Here is a 19854-nt window from a genome sequence, read left to right as displayed (position 1 = left end):
CAGGAGGCATGACAGTTTGTGTATGTTGGGGGGGTGCCAATTTGAAATCTCGCCTACATTACCATTACTACATTGCTGGCCCTGGTTCAGTGTCTTTGCCCTAGGACACTCCGGCATGTGTAGGGATTGAACCGCCAACCCTCTAGTAGATAGCCTACTTTACCTTTTAGAAAAAATGTGACTCCATAACCTGAAGGAGAGCACATCTGTGCACTGAGCTTTCATGTCTTCTTAGACAGATGTTTTGAGCTGCCACAAGATCCCTGTGTCTCCTCCTGAGAGACAGAGGACAGAACCTCATAGAGAACTGGCTCATAACCCTCCTGTAGGTTTGACTCAAATTTGCAGGACCAAGTGTGTAGTATAATCGGATTCATTTATTCATCAGCCTTGAAAATGTTCAATTAAGAGAAAATAGCCTTGAAATCTGGGAGTTTTATTTCAAAGCCGTACACATGAGCATTTCAGGGTAATTTAATAAAGAGTAAAGACACAAACAAAATGTGTGCATACCACTGTAGGCCTTTTAAAATTCAAAAGCACAGGATATGAATAAAAAATGCACCATGCAACTTCTGATTGGTGTACACAACCAATGATAGAACACATGTAGTAAACTGAGCTCATAATGAAAAACAAAGGGACTGAGACAGAGTATGATGGTGACCTCTGAACACAAGCGAAAGAGAGCAGAGAGAAACAGATCATACCTCCAGCTGTCTAAAATGGCTTCCTTTCCTATTGCCTAGTCATATTAGGGCCTCAGGTGATTTGATTAATATGTAACAAGCTAGCAACAAGCTGTTGGATGCAACCGACCGCTGAACTATCAGCTACAGGTGACGATACAAGAGGAAGTCATTTGAATTCTGATGGTGCTGCGTTCCAGCTCTTGAAGTCTTGTGCGCTGCACCAAGACCAAGGCGTAGAGGCAGCCATTCAACTGGAGGACGGTCATAATAACATCGGTTTTGGCACTTAGGGACTTAGAGGTAAGATGAACACGACAGCAAGAGGAAGTGCTTGACAGGCAAGACGACAGAGGGGGGGGAGGAGCCTGGAGTTTTGCGTTCAGAAACGACTACGGATTGTGTCCATTGGATCTGTCTCCCACATCTTGGGATCCCAAGCCTGGAACCAGCCAGTGAACATCTGGGGTTCGGCTCCCTGTTTGATGGTGGTGATGGGAAGTCCTTTGCGACCAGATGGGTCTGAGTCTACGTAGTCTTTTGCTACATTCAGAGGTAGATATAGAGGGAGGGGTAAGACAAAGACAGGAGACAAAGTGAGAACGTGAACAATCCATGCGTGCATTCATTGATTTTTGCTCACTTCATTGTAAACAAAGCACTGAGTTAATACCACTTTGTAAAGCTCATAAGGCAGATAAAGAGATAAGGTAAACATTTGCAGATACACTGAAGCAGTATCTTTCATTTGGAGTCGTGTCTCTGACCACCTGACACATTCAAGTCCAACACTAACTCGCATTTTATCTTCAACTCCTGAGGGAAATTTCAGAATCCCGACTTGATACACACTCGCCTAAGTTTTCCAGCTAATCGCTAACTGTGCCTTTCCGTTGTTTGGAGCCAGTCGGGTAGCATTACAAGCTGAGAGTGGGTTTTAAAAGTGAATAAATTCTGCAGACAGCTGTATGCTACATATATATTCGATGAATCTATAATGTCATATAATAACATCGCGGTATAATCGCATTCAAGTTTTAGTGCGACAAACCTATCTTGGGAGCTCCATTCCTCTCCTCTGCGTTAGCATCGTTTCCCACCCAAAGGAAGATCTACAAGGAGGAGAGACACACTCACAGTCATTCAGAAAGTCGCGCACAAGGGTTTTAGGAGCAGATCAAAAAAAGAACATCGCACCTGGTCCCAGGTATCCAGGATCATGACGTCATCAGTGGCCAGATCTGACTGAGTGAAGTCTCCTGGTACTTCTTCAACCTGAAAGGCAGCGGGGGAAAAAAATCACATTAGTGTTATTTAGCATTAGTTTGATATCGTTGTGTTGATTGTGTAATACATTTTCCTCATCTGTTATTGTACATGTAATAACTTGAATCTTTTCACTCAGTGACTTACAGCAAGTCTCCCACTTTTGTTGGTGCAGCCGAACAGACGCGGGGGTTTGACCATCTTCTGCAGACTCTTTGACGTCTGGTATTCCTTCTTACCACCAAGAGCGGACCAGAAATCAGCTGGGAGGCAAAAAGTAAAACAACCATCCATTATAAGTAGCTTGTCACGTACCTTGGCTTGGTTTGTTTGAACAGGAAGTGAATTCCATCCGTTTAGCTTGGCGTTTTAATCATTTTACGTCAAGCAGCACTTTGGTTTTTATCAGGCCAATAATGAAAATTAAATCTGCATGGCAAATAACGTCATGTAGCAATGAGATGTGACCATGAAACCGAGGTGTTCACTTTATCTTTTAAAGTTTCATCATGACAAAAGGACTGAATTTTTTAACCAACAGAGTTGTACTCAAATTAAAACAATGACTTATTGTAACAAAGTACCTCTGCCTAGGAGGTTATGATTTTTGTATTTGTTTGTTTGTCTGTTATTTAGCAGGCTCTGCAAAAACCACTGGATGGATTCCAACAGAACTTGGTGGAATCATTTAGAATGGGTCAGGAAAGAACGCATTATCACCCATTATATGACAGTATTTTGGTGCGGATTCATCTTTCTTCGAATTTCTTCTCAGAGAAAAATTCATGGATCTTAATGAAAGAAACAGACATTTTTAGATGGCTGATTTATGAGTGTGTGAAATGGCCTGGGTGCACTTCTAGTTCTAGTTTCCATTATGACTTTAAGTGTTTAACTTTGGTTAGCTAACTATTCCATAGTTACATACACAATTAGTTATCCGTTATTGCCTAAAATGTCCTCATTGGCAGATATATAAAGAAGCAGCCATCCATGGGGGATAAGTGTTGAATATCAAGCTAATACTAGTCTTTTCTTTTGTTGTGTTACATATAAGAGGACACCCACCCGGCTCCTTGCCCTCTGACACTTGGCTGACGCTACCACCCAAGAAATCCACTACATGTTTGGCAGCTGCCGCCTCCTCATCACTGGCTCCAATGCCCCGCCAAACCACCACGCCGCGCTGGGATTTCAGCACGAACACGTCGTTGGTGTTCAGACTGGAGGCACAGGCCTCGACCTGAGTGAACAGGGTGCAGAAAGATGAGAGGTGAGAATGATACATCTTTACAGAACGTCAGCTTCCTAGGGACGTGTGCACACAGCTCACCTCCACAGCCCTAGTTGCACGTGAGGAGCTCTGCCGGATGTGGAAGAGACGAGTGCTGCTGGTCTGTGTCTGGCCACCTTTGCGTGACGTCCCTCCGCTGTGGATGATCATGGGTTTGCCCTGGAACAGGCTCATCAGGTGGGGAGGCTCCTGACCCTGAGTCACTCTCACCTGTGGATGAAGCCATGAAAAGTACTTCACTATGAAGCTTGGTAGCTCTTATCGCTATTCTAGTGTAGCCTACATCTATGTAAAAAAATTGAATGATATCATATAAAATCTTTGGCTGAATATGTAAGTATAAATGACATAGTAAATGAGGCAGTTTTCGGATCATACCCCAGTTTTCAGTTTGTCAGCATATCAAGTAATGTCAAATGTCTGGCTACACTACTTTGCAGGTTTTAGCTCTATAAATTATGTATACCCTGAATTTATTCAAATCATATTTATAATGCACTCTGTACAGTTTAGAATCACATGTCAGGTAAATGGTATATATTAATTTCAGTATGATCTGAATATCAATCAGAGGGCTCACATCTGCATTAGGTTTTGTCTGTGTAATGTCTTTACCAGCTGAGTATTTGAAAAAAATCCCAACACAAATGGGAAATTGGACACATATCACTGCTTCTTTGACTTTCACTGAGATGAGTCAGATGACTGAATCAAGGGCTTAGATACTGTTAATAGAAGTTCATACAGTATCATACAAAATTCTACAGAAAAAGATGACCGCTTGAAATGGAAGAAAATGCACATTTACGTTTCACAGTGGTTTATCAACTATTAGGTAATGTAGTACCTGTTTTTTCAGTACATGTGCAAAAGGTTTTCCACTGTTTTGATGCCAAGATCATAAGAAAGTTAATAAACTCCTTCTTAAGTTAAAGATCCAGTTATATATTCTTCTTATTAGACTTGAAGATGAACCTTAGCACCATTTCCTGTCGGTTTCTACTGTGCCCACAAACATGTTGAAGTCATTTTGTGATTTGTGGAGCTGCCGTAGATTGAGTCGGGTGGAGTCACAGAAAACAAATACATTAACACTGCCCTCTGCTGGTTTCCGAGGCTGTATGTTTGTCATAGCAGAATAATAAATTTTCTAATGTCATAATTATTTACCTAATCCTCTGTAATAAGTTATAATGAATAATTCATCTTCATTTATTCACAGTGCTGCAACATGAGGCAGAAATGTCAAGTTTTTGCCTCAGGGAGCCAGTAAATCCATAGAAAACAACTTGTACCAGTTACTGTGTAATGAAGCAAGTGATAAAAGGATAAACAAGGATGTTGTCAAACAAGTTTCAAGGTAGGTCACTTTGACACCATAAGCTGCAACTTCTTTCTTAACTTCCACAATCCACTTCTCATTTTCAGAGAACTCAGGTAACTTTGTCTTATTGTTTTAAATTCTAAAAAGAAAAAATCAACGCTTTCAAGCTTTCAGAAGTGTAATTTTTTTTTCATATAGTCAGATGTTGCAGATTACTGTGGGGTTGCACAGACCTGTTTTTACACGTGATGAAAAGGAGAACAGTGCATGAGCAACCAGTACAAACCTGAACTGGAGATCCTCCCATTGAGTCGTCAAGCTTCACTGTGAGAAATGCAGAGGCTGCCAATTCATCCAGAGTGCACTTCAGGCCCTGCCTGTCACAGTAACACACACACACGAACTGCATGACTTTCTCAGAACTTTACCGGTGTACTGTTTGTGGTTAGACTGGGTGTGGTGTGGTAACATGTGAACACACTCTTCAACAGCATTGTAATTAATATTAGTATATTAGTTCATATATAATTTGACAATAACACGATAGACACATCTTTTTCTGGATTTTAATGTGTACTCACCAGGTGTATATGATGTGTTGCTCCCGGCCTCCCAGTCTGTAGCTGTAGAGGATGAGGTAACAGTCTCCTCCATAGAAGTGACCGTGGGACGACGGCTCCACAGGCGCCATTGCACCGTTGTCAACTCGCCAGATCTGAAAGCCAGGCCACAATTTAAACATCTCACCGATCATACTGCTTTGCGAAGTTTCTACATTTTTTTAATAAACAATCATCGTACCTGGACCTTGCCCTTGCCATCATCCACCATGCCGTGCTGAGCGGCCATGGCATTGTTTGAGTGCAGGGTGGAGGCATCGAAGGGCACCTGCGCCACTTTAGCAATGCGGCCCATGGTGTAGGCCTTACTGGGGCCTGTGGTCTCGTCCTTGTCCTTCCAGTCAGCGAAGAACTGCTTGAACAGAATCGTCTCTGCTCCTGCGGGAAGTACCTGGATCTGTGCAGGGATGAAAGATTCAAACTTGATGAACTCTCTGTGTGTTTCATTTGTTGCTTTTTGTCTTGACATTAAATCATATACGTGATTTTTTTTTTGCCACATATTTTCTTTCTCAGTGTAACATTGCTATAACAGCAGTTATTGACAACTTGTCCATGTCCAAGCTTTACCTGTGTCTTATTAGAGTATCCCTTGTCTTTGATGAACTGGAGACCTGCAGACAAGGCGGCTTTACGCTCTGAAATGTTGGCCTTGGGACCTGGTTGGAAAAAAAAACAAGGAGGGCATGATGAAAGCCCATCATTTCCTATACATCGTATTTAAGCACAAAGGTTGTTTTTTTCAAATCAGGGCAGATATGTATTATTAACTGGGCTAATCCCATCGCAGAGGTTTCACTGAGACTAGTTTCATATTTTGTATAAACATCCGTCCTGATTGTTCTAAATCCAAGTTAAAGTCTGAACACAGACACACACACACAGACACACACCAACATAAACATTGTGATTGGACACATTTGTGAGCTCAGACTGGGTAAAAACAACATAATGTGGTTTTCACAAACAAATCTCACACACGATTATCTTCACAGAGTCCAGGGACACGAGATCTTATCACAAGTGAGCCGCCCCATTCAGGACGCAATTAGATGCGTAAATAGATGAACTCAGAGCTGTCCACTTGTGGTCAGATCTCTCCGGACAGATGTTAATACCAGGTCTGAACAGGGCCTGAGAATATCCTAAGACAGATTCAGACCTTCATCAAACTACAGGTACAGATTTGATCACTCTCGCTGTAGCAGTTTAAATGACTGTAGCTGTATCACAGATATTTGACTGAATCCGTGGCCAAACAGCTGCTTTTCATGTGTTTAGCTTGGAGGCCCAACTAATTGCAAACAGACACTTTCCACTTAACTTCTCTCTAATTTGTGCAGGAAAAAAAAATATGCTAGGAGGAAACTAAAAGGCTATTATAAGGCTGCTGGTACCTTTCCATACAAAGATGTTCTTGTCCACCCCGTTGTCCAGGATGTAGCACTCCTCTAGAGACAGCATGGCCTGTTTGAAGGGACTGGACGGAGCCACAGGGGAAACCTTCATCGAACCAGATGCATCAGAGATCTAGAAACCAGAGCAATAGAATCAGCTTACGGCTCGGCAATGAAAGACTTCGCTTCAAGGGATCTCTCCTTTTCACACTGTACATGCCTAAAAACGTTGGTCTAATTTTTATTTTGGACAAAAGAAACATAAAGCCTGTTGGGTTCAGGGTCGGTTCATTTTCTGTCGGGCTCGGACAGTCACAGAAAACTGTGGCCCCCAAATATGTTGGTAAGTTTACACTTACTTGGAAACAACATTCAGTTTGTGTTATTGAAGTTCTAGTTTTCAAATTCACAAAAACACAAACACAAGAATACAACACAATCTTATATATACAGTCAGTGAAATTCATCAATTGTGTCACTCACCATGTAGAGGGCGCCCTTCTTCCTGTTGGAGGTGTCCACCTTGTCATCATCAGGAGTGCTGGGCGCAATGGTGGTTTTAGGACCCAGAGCCTGTACACCAACAACAGGAGGAAATTATTATTGTGTCCTCTTTTGGTTATAAACATCACTTGTGCCTCAAGCTATGAAAGCCTTGATGGTGGTTTGTTTCGACAATAATCTACAATTTTACTGAGATTAAACACGATCTGATGAATCTGTGAACCATCCTGTCCTCTTCTCTGTCTCATTGGGCCTCTCTGCAGTCTACCTTCCTCTCTCGTTGTAAAGGAAAGTGTTCACACAGCCGCTTGGCACAGAATTGGCAAACAAACAGCGAACTACAAAGGACCACACTGTGTCCCCCTCGTTCCCACGCTGACTCACTCGCTGGCCGTGAAATGGATCAAGGGCACTTATGGCTTCTGCTCTGGGGAGATCACCTTCAGTGCGGGGATGAGAAAAAGAGGAAATGTCTGTGACTGTGTATCACCTCTATGACTTCTGCGGGCTCCTCCCCCTCCTCCACCATCTGGAGTTTGGCTCTGCCGTTTCTCTCGTTGTCCCTGATGTGGATGGCGACCCCGGAGGCCTTGAGCCGCTCGAAGCGGTTGCACTCGCTGCCACACCACTGGTAGACGTCCTGCAGGAGAGGAAGAGACACGGAGCTGAGAGGAAAGGCCATCGTATTTTGGTCCTTGATGGTGTGATGACCACTATGGTTACTACGGTGACATGGTAGCAGGAAGTGTGTGTCTGTGTGTGGGTGTGTGTGTGTGTGGGGGGGGGGGGGGGTAATAAACACACAGCTCTTGTGTCAACAAAACTGCACCTGTTACATGTTTGTTTGTTTTAATAAAGGATACACCCATATTATTTAAAGTGGTTTATGTTATAATTAAAGTCACTCTGTCTTGTGTCAACAAAACTGCACCTGGTATCGGTTTACAAGTTTGTTTGTTTTAATAAAGGATACACCCATATTATTCAAAGTGGTTTATGTTATAAATAAAGTCACTCTGTCAAAAAGAACAAAAGTATTACTGTAAAGATATGCTCAAATTCCAGGATAGTGTCTGACCTATGAGTGAGTGTATGAGTGAACAGGATATTAAATAGTCCCCCAGCTTAACAGAAACACAGACATCGCATCAACCCTGTGCTATAAATATTCAACACACACACACACACACACACACGCACACACACACATATGGATATATATTTTTTTACATTTCATTTTATCCTATTTTGTCTTCATAGTGAAAATTCTTATTTTATTGTTGCATATTCATTCTGTATTTGTGCATGTATCATATTCTTCTTATATTATTAGTGTTAGTGCTATTATTATTATTATTATTATTATTATTATTATTATTATTATTATTATTATTATTATTATTATTATTACACACACACAGCTTTTGCAGCTATCCTTGTAAAGACTTTACATTGACTTCCATCCATTGTGGACAGCCTTAACCAACACCTTAACCCTAAGGTCAGAAATTATGTTTTGCCTCACTGGGACCAGGCTTTGGTCCCGATGAGGTTTCCTGGTCCTGACAAGGTCAGTGCACAAGCTAGAAAAACTTCTATAGTGGTGACAAAAAGTAAACACACACACACACACACAAACACACACACAAAGAAAAACAGAGCTCACCTTCCCAAGGTCGATAATGAAGCAGTCTCCCTTGTTGAAGCTGCTCCAGGACATGTCCACCTCTGTGGCTCTGATGGCTCTCCGACCCTTGATGTGCAGCAGGCGCTTCATGCTCATGTCATTGGTCACCACATGCTGAAAACCTGAGGCCGCGCCCCCTTTCTGTGACAAAAAAAACAACGAATAAATCAGGTGATGTAAACTTCACTAATTGTACATAATGTACACAGATCTATTAGTCTATAGCCATAATAGTCACAACTGACTGAGAGGTTTGAAGCAGGATGTAGTGAGTGGATGACTTCATGAGACAAATGGAATGTAGGATCAGGATGAAATGAGTTTGACACCACACCATAAAGCCACAAATGATAATAGGTTGTAAATCCAACTGCCAAATAAACACATTCATCTTATCGAGTGGAGAAAATGAAAAGAACATGATGCCTGCTTCTGGGCAGAAGGAGGATCATGTACCTTAGAGGCTGGATTGTCTCTTGAGGTGCCATCCTTAGTGAAGCCATTAAACAAAGACATACAATCAAATACTGCAAAAGTGCAAAAGACACACTCTCAGCTGGACACATGTTTGACACAGGATGTACATTGAGAAACTGAAGCAAACACTCTCAATGAATCTCCGTTCATGAATTGAGAATTTCAGTTCATGAGAACAAAAGGAGGAAAAGTGAAGAGGAACAATTTTAGAACCAAAGAGGAACGATGACTTTCCTAAAATGTCAGAGGAGAGGTTGACCTTTACCCAATAAGGCTCGGTTAGCATGTTGAATATTGTCTGTTCGGACCTCAAAATGGAAACCAAATTCATACTGTGAATGCCTGTGCCTTTGTGAGGGTAACATTTTCCATGGCAACAATGCAGGCACTGTTTATTATAATGGAAGAGCTGTTTCCTAACAGTGGGGTTACCAAAACTATGAGGAGATAATGAGATTTGTTAGTTCTGTTTCACTGAAGATCATTGTGTGTGTGTGTTCCTGTACTTATATATTTGTGAGGACCATTTTCATGTTAAGACCCTACAGAGACCAATGAGTGTGCGTGTGTGTGTGATGTTTGTGCCGACTGGACAGTGGAGTGTGCACATGGGCAAAACAATGTTTCCAACCTTTGCTAAACTAGTAAACAACTCTTGGGGCTAATTACACCGAGCTAAAGCCAGGAGGGCGGTTGGATGGTCTTTATGGGAAACAGATGGCTGGTAAATGTGGCTCAGCCTGTCTTTCCATATGATTTCTTTTGAACAGGCTGGTTGATTCAGTTATAGTCTAACTCAGCCTGTCGGACACACCCTGAATGGCAGAGGGGAATGTTGTGTCTCCTCTGAACTTCAAACCCATAAGCTTAACAGCATGACAAAGTTCATGAGATGCTGACAATCATTAAACCCTGAGGGTGTTGCGGGCTATATTAAAGTCAAAGAGAGCTAATCACTAACTTTGTATTTCTCAACAGTCAATGCTTATACTTTATTTATGCAGTCATTAATGCAGAGCGGTGACTCGCAACCTTTTTTCGCTTGTAAACCCTTTGTACAAATTAATTTAAAAGGTGATTTTCCCTTTTTAAACACTGAATTTGAATATCTTTTAATGACAAAGAGACATTAGAGCGTTCAGTATTTCCGGATGAACAGGATTAAGAGTCTACAGCCTGGCGTGGCTCTGTGTGGCTGTCATTTGGTACAGCAGTGCTTTAATTAACGTCAGCGTGCTAACGTGCGAGCAAAGACAATGCCAATATGTTGTTGTTTCAGCAGGTTTAATATCATGCTTACCATGTTTAGCTGAGATCAACATGGAAAGTGCCATCTGTGCATAAAACTATCCTAGATAGATAGATAGATAGATAGATAGATAGATAGATAGATAGATAGATATATAGATAGATAGATAGATAGATAGATAGATAGATAGATAGATAGATAGATAGATAGATAGATAGATGGATAACTCACCTGATACTTGATGCCTGATTTGAAGTACCCCAGAAAGGTGTTGGACTCGCTGTTCTGCAGCTCCCTGTACTGCACCGGCCCACCACCCAGGAAGTCATCCAGCTGCATGGCAAAGATGGCGGCCGATCCGCTCTCATCCTGCGAACAATCGTCCCCTGCGGAAACAAAACATCTGCAATCAAGTAACTCTGCTGCTGGATCCCATATTGGCTCCACGTTGATGCCGGAGGATCAAGTTTTCCACAGGACATTTCAGTTTTTTGACATGAGCAGAGAACAGCAGCACTTTGTAATAACTGCAGTGGCCTTAACAGACCCCTGAGTCAGGACTGGAGTCTTTGAATCACATTAACCACATCTGCAGAGCTGCTTTGTATCCTGCTATTACTGTCAGATGGCACACAGCAGGGGTAAAACTATTCCATGATACTTAACATGAGTAACATCCCTCTCAGACACAGGGATTAATTATGTGCTCATTTATTTTTGGGCTGACAACTTTTAGATGGTTGCAGTGGCAGCAGATCTAAAGGGCCCTTGTGTATGTGTGTGGGTGTGTGCGTGCGTGTGTGTGCATGTGTGTGTGTGTGCATGCATGCGTGTGCGTGTGTGTGCATGCGTGCGTGTGTTTGTGTTAGTGTTTGTGCGTGTGTGTGGCCACAGTATGAGACTTGGCAGGGAACAGTACAGACTTGGTGGGACCAGCGCCTGTTTCTTGTGGCCTGCAGGGTGATTCCATATGAGTCATAGCTCAGTTTTTTTTTAGGCCTTGGTTATGTTATGTAACTAAAAATCGTTGGTTCATGTGAACACTTTGCCTTCCATCTAAAGGAGTCACCGTGCACCCTACTCAGGCTTGAACAGAGGGGACTCTGGAGAGAGGAATTTCACAAAGCAGTAAGAGTTTTAGAGAAGGAACTTAAGTCAGAAGCCTCATGTAGTCTATCTTCAGTTCAGGGCCACAGGAAGTTTCACTCTCTCTTTTAAGCTGCTTTAAGACATGTACTAAACTCCGTACATTTTCCTGTAATTTCCCCAGAATGGCTGCATGTGAGAACGCAAAATGGCCTAGTCAGTTGCTCCATACATATTCCATATTTCCTGCCCCAATAAAATATCCAGATAATAGTTAGATTGAGCCCATGTGTGAAAACAGCAGGAGAATGTCTGGAAAATCCCAGACAGTGAGTGGGCGTGTTCATGAGATTTCCCGTAAAGTTTCGAGTCTAAACTTGGAGAAAAAAAAATCTCAGTGTGAAGATTGGGTGCCGTACAGGAAGACCCGTGCAAAGACGTCAACTTGCAAAAAAACTTTGCTAATAAGAGCCAACGCTGCTTTCAATGTGCTACCCAAACAAAAACACTAGGCCGTGGAATTTAAATGTCTTCCCTCCTGCAATTCTACCCACAACACTACTCCCCTAAGTGTTCCAGACACTTTCCCACTGTTCCCAAACCTAAAGCCACATTTGTGTGTTTATATGGGTCTAACAAGGAACACATGGATGTTTAAACTTATCTTATCTTATCTTCACTTTAGTACGCAACTAAGTTCGGTAAGGAATCGATTTCAACACTGTACTTTCACCAACTTGAGCTGCCAGTGTTTCATCACCATTTGCATGATATGAATTTGCTTTGGCAAGTTCTCATAAAACCAAGACGAAACTAAAACCTCAGGAACATAAAATAATTTGGGAAATCCTAAAATGACAATAAAACATTTGATAACAAAGTAACAGGAGAAAAACACAAGCAGTGAAGCAGGGAATAATCTACAGTTAAATACTGTCCACTAAAGTGCAAAAGTATTTAAACGTCCACTGACTGCCTGCCACGTTTTTGACGCTGCTCTCTTAATTTTTATGTGTCTGTGACCTGCACCCTGATCGCGGGAGTATGCTGTAACATGTATGATTGAAGTGACAAATAAAGCTGATTCAATCTGCTTCTAAATGTGTCGTTGCATGTTTCTCAAAACTGACTTAATCCTTTTCATCAAGTCAGATAAAGAGGATGAGTTCAACAACAGCAAGTGATGATATCTTAAATACTGAGGGGATTATTATAAAGAGTCGAGCCCTCTGACGTGTTACAACACTGTCTGTGTCTCACCCAGCCACATGTGGATGTTGTAGGAAGGTGCAGAGGTGGTGTAGAGCAGCAGGTAGGCGTCACCGCTGTAGAAGTTGCCCTGCAGGGCCTTGGGAACCGGCTTCAGGTCCATGCTCTCGATACGCCAGACCTGCAGCCCCGGCTGCTTGCCCGCACCCACAAACTCTTTATGGGAAACCATGTTTGCTCTGATGGAAGAGAAAGAGAGGGAGGGTTAGAAATTCAGAGTAGTTCAGAGGACAAGACAGGGAGGGATCTCAATGTTTTTGCCTTGTTAATGTTGCTGTAAATAGAATGTTGTCAATAGAAACCCAACCCAAGGACACAGGGACAGACAGAGATGTAGTTAGCAGGATGACACAAAAAGTACTGGACGGTTTACTGTGAAACTTGGTTAAAAAAAAACATTAAACTTTGTGCTGATCCTGATCAGGGGGCGGATCCTTCAGGAGAGAAAAATTCATCAAGAAATATTTAAGGGCATGGTATGGATGAGCGTGTGAAACTTAGCGCTGATTTAAATTGTGGTCCAGTAGATTTGAATGTGGTTTCCTTGGGGGCGTAGACTTTTTTCAGCCCATGCACAGTAACAAATAGGGTTGGAAACCTATCACTGACACCAGTGTGCGGCTGAGAAACCTAACATGGCTTTAGCTATAAGGTTTATTTTGATATAAGGCCACTGTTTGGCCTATATATGCACTGTACAGAGTGTGATTTTAGTTTTTCCATTGCTTCTATTGAGGGAGCAGATCCAGGATTTATTATCCACTATCCTTTATATTGTAATAAGGGCATTGTCCTACACTTGTGTGAATTTCTCAAGAAGTAATGCAGAGATCTTTATAAAATAAATCATATGGAGAGTGCAAATATCTATAAACAGGCTTAATTTGGTGCCAATCTGATGCAATATGGTAATAAAGTAGACAGCCTTAATAGAGGTGTGCACTCCTTTCTAAGTGAAGTGAGACGTCTTTTTTTAGCATCAACATTGTGACGTGTTTTCCTGAAAAACAAATGCTGCAGTAGAGTTGAAGGTATAAGCTGGGTGGGAACCAGTTAAGCTTGTTCTTAAACCAACACGTAGTCGGCTGCTGCCACATCTGGACATTATTCACATTCTGCTTTATGGAGATGTTTAAGTTTTCACATGAACTGGGACGACTCTTTAGCTTTTAGTGTGAAGGAAGGTTTGTTAAAAAAAATGACAAAAAACTAACTTCAGATTATGATTATAGTGTTTGTTCTGCCAAGGTTGCCAGATTATACAGATTACAGTTCGCCCCGATTACACAAGAGCCAGATTACAAGTCGGTGCAGCAGCAGGATTATTGCAACGGAGCTGACGTCGGCTGTGATCTCACAACCGGGGCAATTTCCACTTCCTCGTCGCTGTAGCACACGAGAGCTCAGTCACTATATGCTTAACCACAGTGATCCACATGCTATAACCACAGGCTAAACCTGCTTATTGGGCAGGGTGTATTATTTACACAAATATTACATCGCAGCTACCACCTGACAGGAGAGAGATAAAACAAACACATCATGATGGAGAAGGATTGCTGTGGAGTTTGTTCAGCTGGTTGTTTAATGTAGCTCAGGTTTCACCGCAGAGAGAGAAAGCACTCAGTGGACTTCCTGTAACGAGATGATCAATAAATGCTGCATCATGGACGAACCCTCAGAGAACCAGTGTCTGGAGCCAAATGCATCATTAATAACACTGATGCAGAGGGGCGTTACTTTGAGCCAATACTCTGGACCATCCTGAAAGTATTATTTCTATAGTAGAGTAATATAAATCTCTTTATATACCTTAGAAACAATCACTACTTATACGTCATACTTGCCAGAATATACCAACTGGTTTTCAAATTTGTTCATGCTGCAAATGAAATTGAATCGAGAAAAGCAACCACTTTGTCATGTTCTAAAACTGCTATTATTCGTAATTCAGTGTGATGGTATGATTATTGGGGCGGGGGTGTACAGGCTGGTTCGGGTGTTACAACCCCTCCGTCCTAACATAACAGTGAGGACTACACTGCTGGTCTACAGGGATCAGTGCAGAGATGTCTACTGGGAAGAGCAGCTCTAATGAAGAGACTTCATGTAATCTGCTGTGGGGACTGATCTCTGTTGTTTGAGTCATCTGCATTAAAGAATAACAAGAGGGGAGGAGACAAGAGAAGAGAAGAGAAGAGAAGAGAAGAGAAGGGAATGTAATAGTATAGAATAGAATAGAATAGGATAGAATCCAGGACTCATTCCTGCTGCTGCCATATTAAGTCACATTTACTCTTTGGACTACCTCATGTTTTCTTTTTCTTTTTTGTAACTATTACATAACATCCAAACTACTACTTCCTACACTACGCTCCGTTCAATCTCAATGTATAACAGAGAATGACCCCTCATACATACAACACAGTTTATCTGTATCATAAAACCCAAACTTCCTGCAGTGTAGTTCTGTTTTTCGTCCTTTCATTGGCTGTGCAGGAGGCCAGTGATCACACAATTACATAAATAAATGCATTGAATTGACGGAGAGTGCACATCTGGAGTTAAAATCACTTCAAACTTGGTGGCCGCACGAGCGTCCCAGTTCTAACAACACGAGCTGTGCTGTGCCGCGATCCTGCACCGTTTTTTCCTCAGTGTTTTAACAAGAAGTGTTAACTCAATGGGCATGGAGGGAGAGAAGGAGCGTGCGTGTTGACTGGAAGAAGAAGAAGAAAATCAAGAAGAAGAAGTGAACTCACAGTTTGCAAGATGAATCAGGCAGGAGGAGATAGTGGAGCAGAGACGCTGGTGGAGGCTGTAGATGTGGGAGTGACCCGTCTGCGTGTCGAGCAGTTTTTATGTTTTTACTTGAAGAGGAGGAGGAAGAGGAGGAGGAGAAGGAGGAAGAGGAGGGGGAGTGTTCACGTCTGTCCCGAGGGGAAGGGAGGAGGAGCCCTGATTGGTCGACAGGACACGCAAATAGAAAGATGCTTCAGTCAGCCTGTGTGCAGCCACATTTCTTTTATTATGCATTTAATATAACGAGTCAGGTTATAAAAAGTCTTCCTCTTCAGTTGCGTGTGAACTTGACTGAGAGTCTCTCAGGGCAGAGTGCGAGGCGTCCAGAGAGGGAGGGACAATCTGAGTCAGGAGAAGGTTCCTCCCTCCATCTGATTGCCTGACCTGCACGATTCACATTCAAACCTGAAGGAAGCAGAAGTGTTTGTTTTGATCTCAACAATTTCTTGAAACCGTTTTCATAAGAAACAAAGAACAAGGTGTGACGTCACTTACAGGTAAACATGGCTAGGACATAGAATAATGAATAGTAGTGGTAAAGGTAGTACAAATGATTACCATATCATAGTAGGTATTCTGTCAGACTTGAAAATATATTCATATACACCCAACAATACAAAGTTGATATATATATGTATAAATAATAACCAATATTAAAATATAAATAATATGTTATTACTGTCATACAACCCTCACTATATAATAAGAATACGAATAATAAGAATAATAACAAGTAGAAGAAGAAGAAGAAGAAGAAGAAGCATCTTCTCTTAAATCTGCTGCAGTGACACCGACGCTAAAAAAACCTGGTTCAGACCCCAACAACTTCAATAACCTTCGTCCCATCTCCAAACTGCCATTTCTCTCAAAAATCCTGGAAAAGGAAGTGGCATCACAGGTCCATGCTCATCTCTCCAACAATAACCTCTACGAACAGTTCCAATCCGGTTTTCGCCCCCGCCACAGCACAGAAACAGCCCTTCTCAAAATCACAAATGACCTCCTGATGGCAGCTGACTCCGGACTATTATCCATCCTCATCCTCCTCGACCTGAGTGCGGCTTTTGACACCATATCCCACTCCACCCTACTTGACAGACTAGCCTCCATTGGCATTACTGACATCCCCCTAGACTGGTTCCACTCATATCTCTATGGCCGTACTCAGTTCATCCAGTTAAAATCATTCACATCTCACCCATCCCCCCTCTCCTCTGGTGTTCCCCAGGGCTCTGTCCTTGGCCCTATCCTATTCATCATCTACCTCCTCCCACTTGGACTGATCTTCCGTAAATTCAACATTCATTTCCACTGTAACGCGGACGACACCCAGCTCTACGTTTCCTCCAAACCAACTTCCACCTTCCCACCCTCCTCCCTCTGTGCCTGTTTACAGGAAATCAAATCCTGGTTTTCCTCCAATTTCCTCAAACTAAATAGTGAAAAAACGGAGGCAGTCCTCATTGGTTCCAAACACACCCTCACCAAACAGCCCAGTTTCACCCTCACCATAGACAACTCCTTGGTTTCCCCTTCTCCTCAGGTTAAGAGCCTGGGTGTCGTCCTCGACAGCACTCTATCATTCCATACCCACATCAACAACACTATCCGGTCTGTCTACTTCCACATCCGCAATATCAACCGCCTCCGCCCCTCACTCACTCCCAACACCGCCGCGATCCTGGTTAACTCCCTTGTCACTTACCGCCTGGGTTACTGCAACTCCCTTCTCTTTGGTCTCCCACACAAACTCCTCCATAAACTTCAACTGGTACAGAATGCTGCTGCCCATATCGTCACTAGAACACCATCCATCAGTCACATCACCTGTTCAACTCCACTGGCTTCCTATAAAAAAATGGCATTGACTATAAAATCCTCCTCCATACATTTGAGGCTATCCATAACCTCGCTCCTCCATACCTTTCTGCCCTACTCCATATCAATGCCCCTACCCAGTCGCTCAGGTCTGCTTCCTCCTTCAGCCTGACTGTCCCCCGAGTCCACCTGTCCACCATGGGATCTAGAGCCTTCAGCCACTCTGCCCCTCACCTCTGGAACTCCCTCCCCCCTCACATCAGGAACATTGACCCAAATTCAGTCACTCTTTTTAAATCTACCATCAAAACCCACCTGTTTAGGCAGGCATATAACTTTTAATGTTCCTGTTTGCTGAAATTGTTGTTCTGCTGCTGCTCTGCTTTGTGCATTTTAAAATTGTTTTATTTACTGTATTGTTGACTGTTGTACGGCGACCTTGGGTGTCCTGAAAGGCGCCTTATAAATAAAATGTATTATTATTATTAAGAAGAAGAAGAAGAAGAAGAAGAAGAAGAAGAAGAAGAAGAAGAAGAAGAAGAAGAAAAGGAAGAAGAAACTAAAATAAAGCTCCAGTCTTCAGTTTAGTTCGTCATTCCAGCTCTTCAGTATTATTATCGTCCTTCAGGAAGTTACAGTTGTAACATCTTACAGGGGCTGATCCAGGGACACTTAAACTAGTCACTTACAACAATGCTACAACATTTCAGACCAAAATAATTTAGAGTTTCTAAGATGTGCTTGAACAAGGAACAATGTTTTAGAAATATATTCAGTGATGTGTGGCTTTGCTCACAGCTACAGAGCTAAAAGCAAAACAAGAGATGATTCACTGTAAGTGTGAATGTTACTGATTCAGGAGTCAAGCTTGTATGTTGAACACATATTTAGCCTCTACCTGTAAGTTGTGGCCACGTTATGGCCTCTCGCCACTGCAGATGTTCCAGATGCCCCGAAACTTGTCAAATCTGTTCTCTGTGGTGTAACTCACCAATGTCATGGTCAAGTAAAATATCATTTTCACAGTCAGTAAATGTGAGGTTACACCAAGTACCTGTTCCTTCCATGAACAGGTTATATACAGTATTTGGGTTTCAAATATTGCTCAAGAATCTTACATTTTGTTAGAGGTCACACAGTCCTCCAGGTAAATATTCAATGAACACAGTTCAGGGTTCAGAGGCACCTCTTTACTATTGAGAAAATGTATTTAGCGTCGCAGCAGAAATAAAATGTTTTGGGTTTTCAAAGCATTTCAGGAACTTTCATAAACCCTCTCCAGCTTCAGCAACCACCTCACCAGAAAACAGACGCCACTAACTTAACCAGAAATCCAGAGGATGCGAAACATTGACTTTCACTGGGATCACCTCATTTCACACAGCAAACAATATCATTCACCAAAGCTCTGCTCTTTGATTCGCTCTGTGCAGGATCTGCTGCACAGCTCATTACACACAGCTAATCCTAATGTAAACTTCACAGTGGTCACACCCAGCCAAACCTGCTGCACTTCTTCTCCTCCTGCAGACACTTAGGGTTTTTATATACACAGTGATGAGTCCAATGGCTGTCTGTCCAAACATTAAAGAGTCACTCACAGGAGACAATGTGTTTACATCTAGCAGAAACACAACAGCTAAATCATTGTATGACGTTATGGCCCAGCAGGGAATTAAATGCAATTGATTAAAAATTAGTTTGGAGCTCAGTCAATTGAAATGCAGACAGATTTATTTCACATCTTCAGATTAAACTCCTTTTGAAAGCAGGATGTCGTCTCGAGAGTTCAGCTCATGGGAAACAATCAGCTTCTCCAGTGTGAGTAAGTTTTGAGACATCTACCAACTACTTCTACACACATCTGTCCATCCGTCCGTCTGTGGAACGCACATCGGTCCAACCATTCATCTAATCGACTTCTCACCTGGCAAGTGGATTGTTAAAGGCCAAGGGAAGTGCAATGCTGGGTTGAGTGCACCAGTTGAGTCAATATATAAAGTATATACAGCCAGCACACGTGAGACCAGTGGCTGGCTGTGGCTGAGGGGTAGAGTGGTTGTCCTCAAACCTGAAGGTCGGCAGTTCGGTCCCCAGACTGACCCATCTGCATGCCGAAGTGTCCTTGGGCAAGATGCTGAACCCCGAATGGCCCCCCCTAGAATAACAAAGTGCTGCGAATAGATGCACTGTATGAATGTGTGTGTGAATGGGTGAATGTAAAACTGTACTGTAAAGCGCTTTGAGAGGTCATCAAGACTAGAAAAGCGCTGTATAAAAACAAAGCCATTTAACAGTAGTTACGCAAATGCTGTTTCATATTATGAATAACTCAGACTGCAGATAAACCAGGTAGGATGAACACAAAGATG

The 19854-nt window shown here is 42.4% G+C and overlaps 1 protein-coding gene across 1 annotated transcript; it reads right to left on the bottom strand.

The window, feature by feature from the left end:
• Positions 1-420: 420 nt before the first annotated feature.
• Positions 421-15743, bottom strand: scinlb (scinderin like b). The gene is made up of 17 exons (XM_062404386.1): positions 15625-15743; positions 12854-13041; positions 10739-10893; positions 8761-8922; positions 7585-7734; positions 7074-7163; positions 6591-6723; positions 5764-5852; positions 5375-5590; positions 5155-5288; positions 4860-4950; positions 3289-3459; positions 3024-3198; positions 2103-2218; positions 1887-1964; positions 1741-1801; positions 421-1232 (listed from the first exon to the last, which is right to left on the bottom strand). Exons 2-17 carry the CDS (start codon positions 13032-13034, stop codon positions 1072-1074), a joined length of 2163 nt encoding a protein of 720 aa, XP_062260370.1. The 5' UTR covers positions 13035-13041; positions 15625-15743; the 3' UTR covers positions 421-1071.
• Between the last annotated feature and the right edge of the window lie 4111 nt (positions 15744-19854).

This window comes from Platichthys flesus, chromosome 14 (genome assembly GCF_949316205.1).
Source record: "Platichthys flesus chromosome 14, fPlaFle2.1, whole genome shotgun sequence".
NCBI lineage: Eukaryota > Metazoa > Chordata > Actinopteri > Pleuronectiformes > Pleuronectidae > Platichthys > Platichthys flesus.
Note: the sequence above shows the minus strand (reverse complement) of the source record. Positions and strands in the feature narration are given on the sequence as shown.